This window comes from Myotis davidii, unplaced genomic scaffold (genome assembly GCF_000327345.1).
Source record: "Myotis davidii unplaced genomic scaffold, ASM32734v1 scaffold3578, whole genome shotgun sequence".
NCBI classification, from domain to species: Eukaryota; Metazoa; Chordata; class Mammalia; order Chiroptera; family Vespertilionidae; genus Myotis; species Myotis davidii.
Genome location: NW_006289094.1, coordinates 266,612 through 267,125, shown reverse-complemented (window position 1 = coordinate 267,125; position 514 = coordinate 266,612). Strand labels below are relative to the sequence as shown.

Sequence of the window (514 nt, the reverse complement as noted above, 5' to 3'; positions counted from 1 at the left end):
GCACACGCTTTCCAGGAAGCCCCCTGCCTCCCCTCTATACCCCCTGCACCCACCTTCACCGAGTAGGCGAACGCCACGAAGCCCAGGCAGCAGGGGTTGAAGAAGAGGGTGTTGAACAGGGACCAGACGATGTGGTCGGGCACCACGGTGTCAGCCTGGATGTTGACCACCGTCGTCCTCGCTGCCATCGAGCTCTGGGGACCCCCCAGCACTGGAACAATGTGTTCCTCCCTGAGCACCTCATAGGATGGGGACACTCCGGCGCGGGGGATTGGGAAGACGAAGCTTCGCTGGGAGTTGGGGTTCATGGTGCCGGAGCGGAGGAGACGGCGTGCAGATGCCGATCGCAGGATAACGGAGCCTCAGTGGTGCCTCCTTTTCCTGGAAGTTTCGTTTTCCCGTTTTCCCCAACTTGAGTTGGGTTTGGCTGTGTTCCTGGAGGGCGTCCCTGCTTAGGGAGTGTCAGGTTGCACTGGAGCCCAGCAGAGAGAGGCCGAGGCCTGGGGTGAGGGTG

General features: G+C 61.9%; 1 protein-coding gene across 2 annotated transcripts in view; it reads right to left on the bottom strand.

Moving 5' to 3' along the window:
* LOC102755741 (interferon-induced transmembrane protein 3) overlaps positions 1-493 on the bottom strand; it is a 1,518-nt gene extending 1,025 nt beyond the window's left edge. The window contains exon 1 of one of the 2 annotated variants that reach the window (XM_015562404.1): positions 54-493. In XM_015562404.1, coding sequence (XP_015417890.1) covers positions 54-308 — 255 coding nt within the window. In that variant the 5' untranslated portion in view covers positions 309-493. The remainder of the gene's footprint in view (positions 1-53) is intronic. The other variant, XM_006761352.2, reaches the window with a different exon arrangement.
* Positions 494-514: the final 21 nt, after the last annotated feature.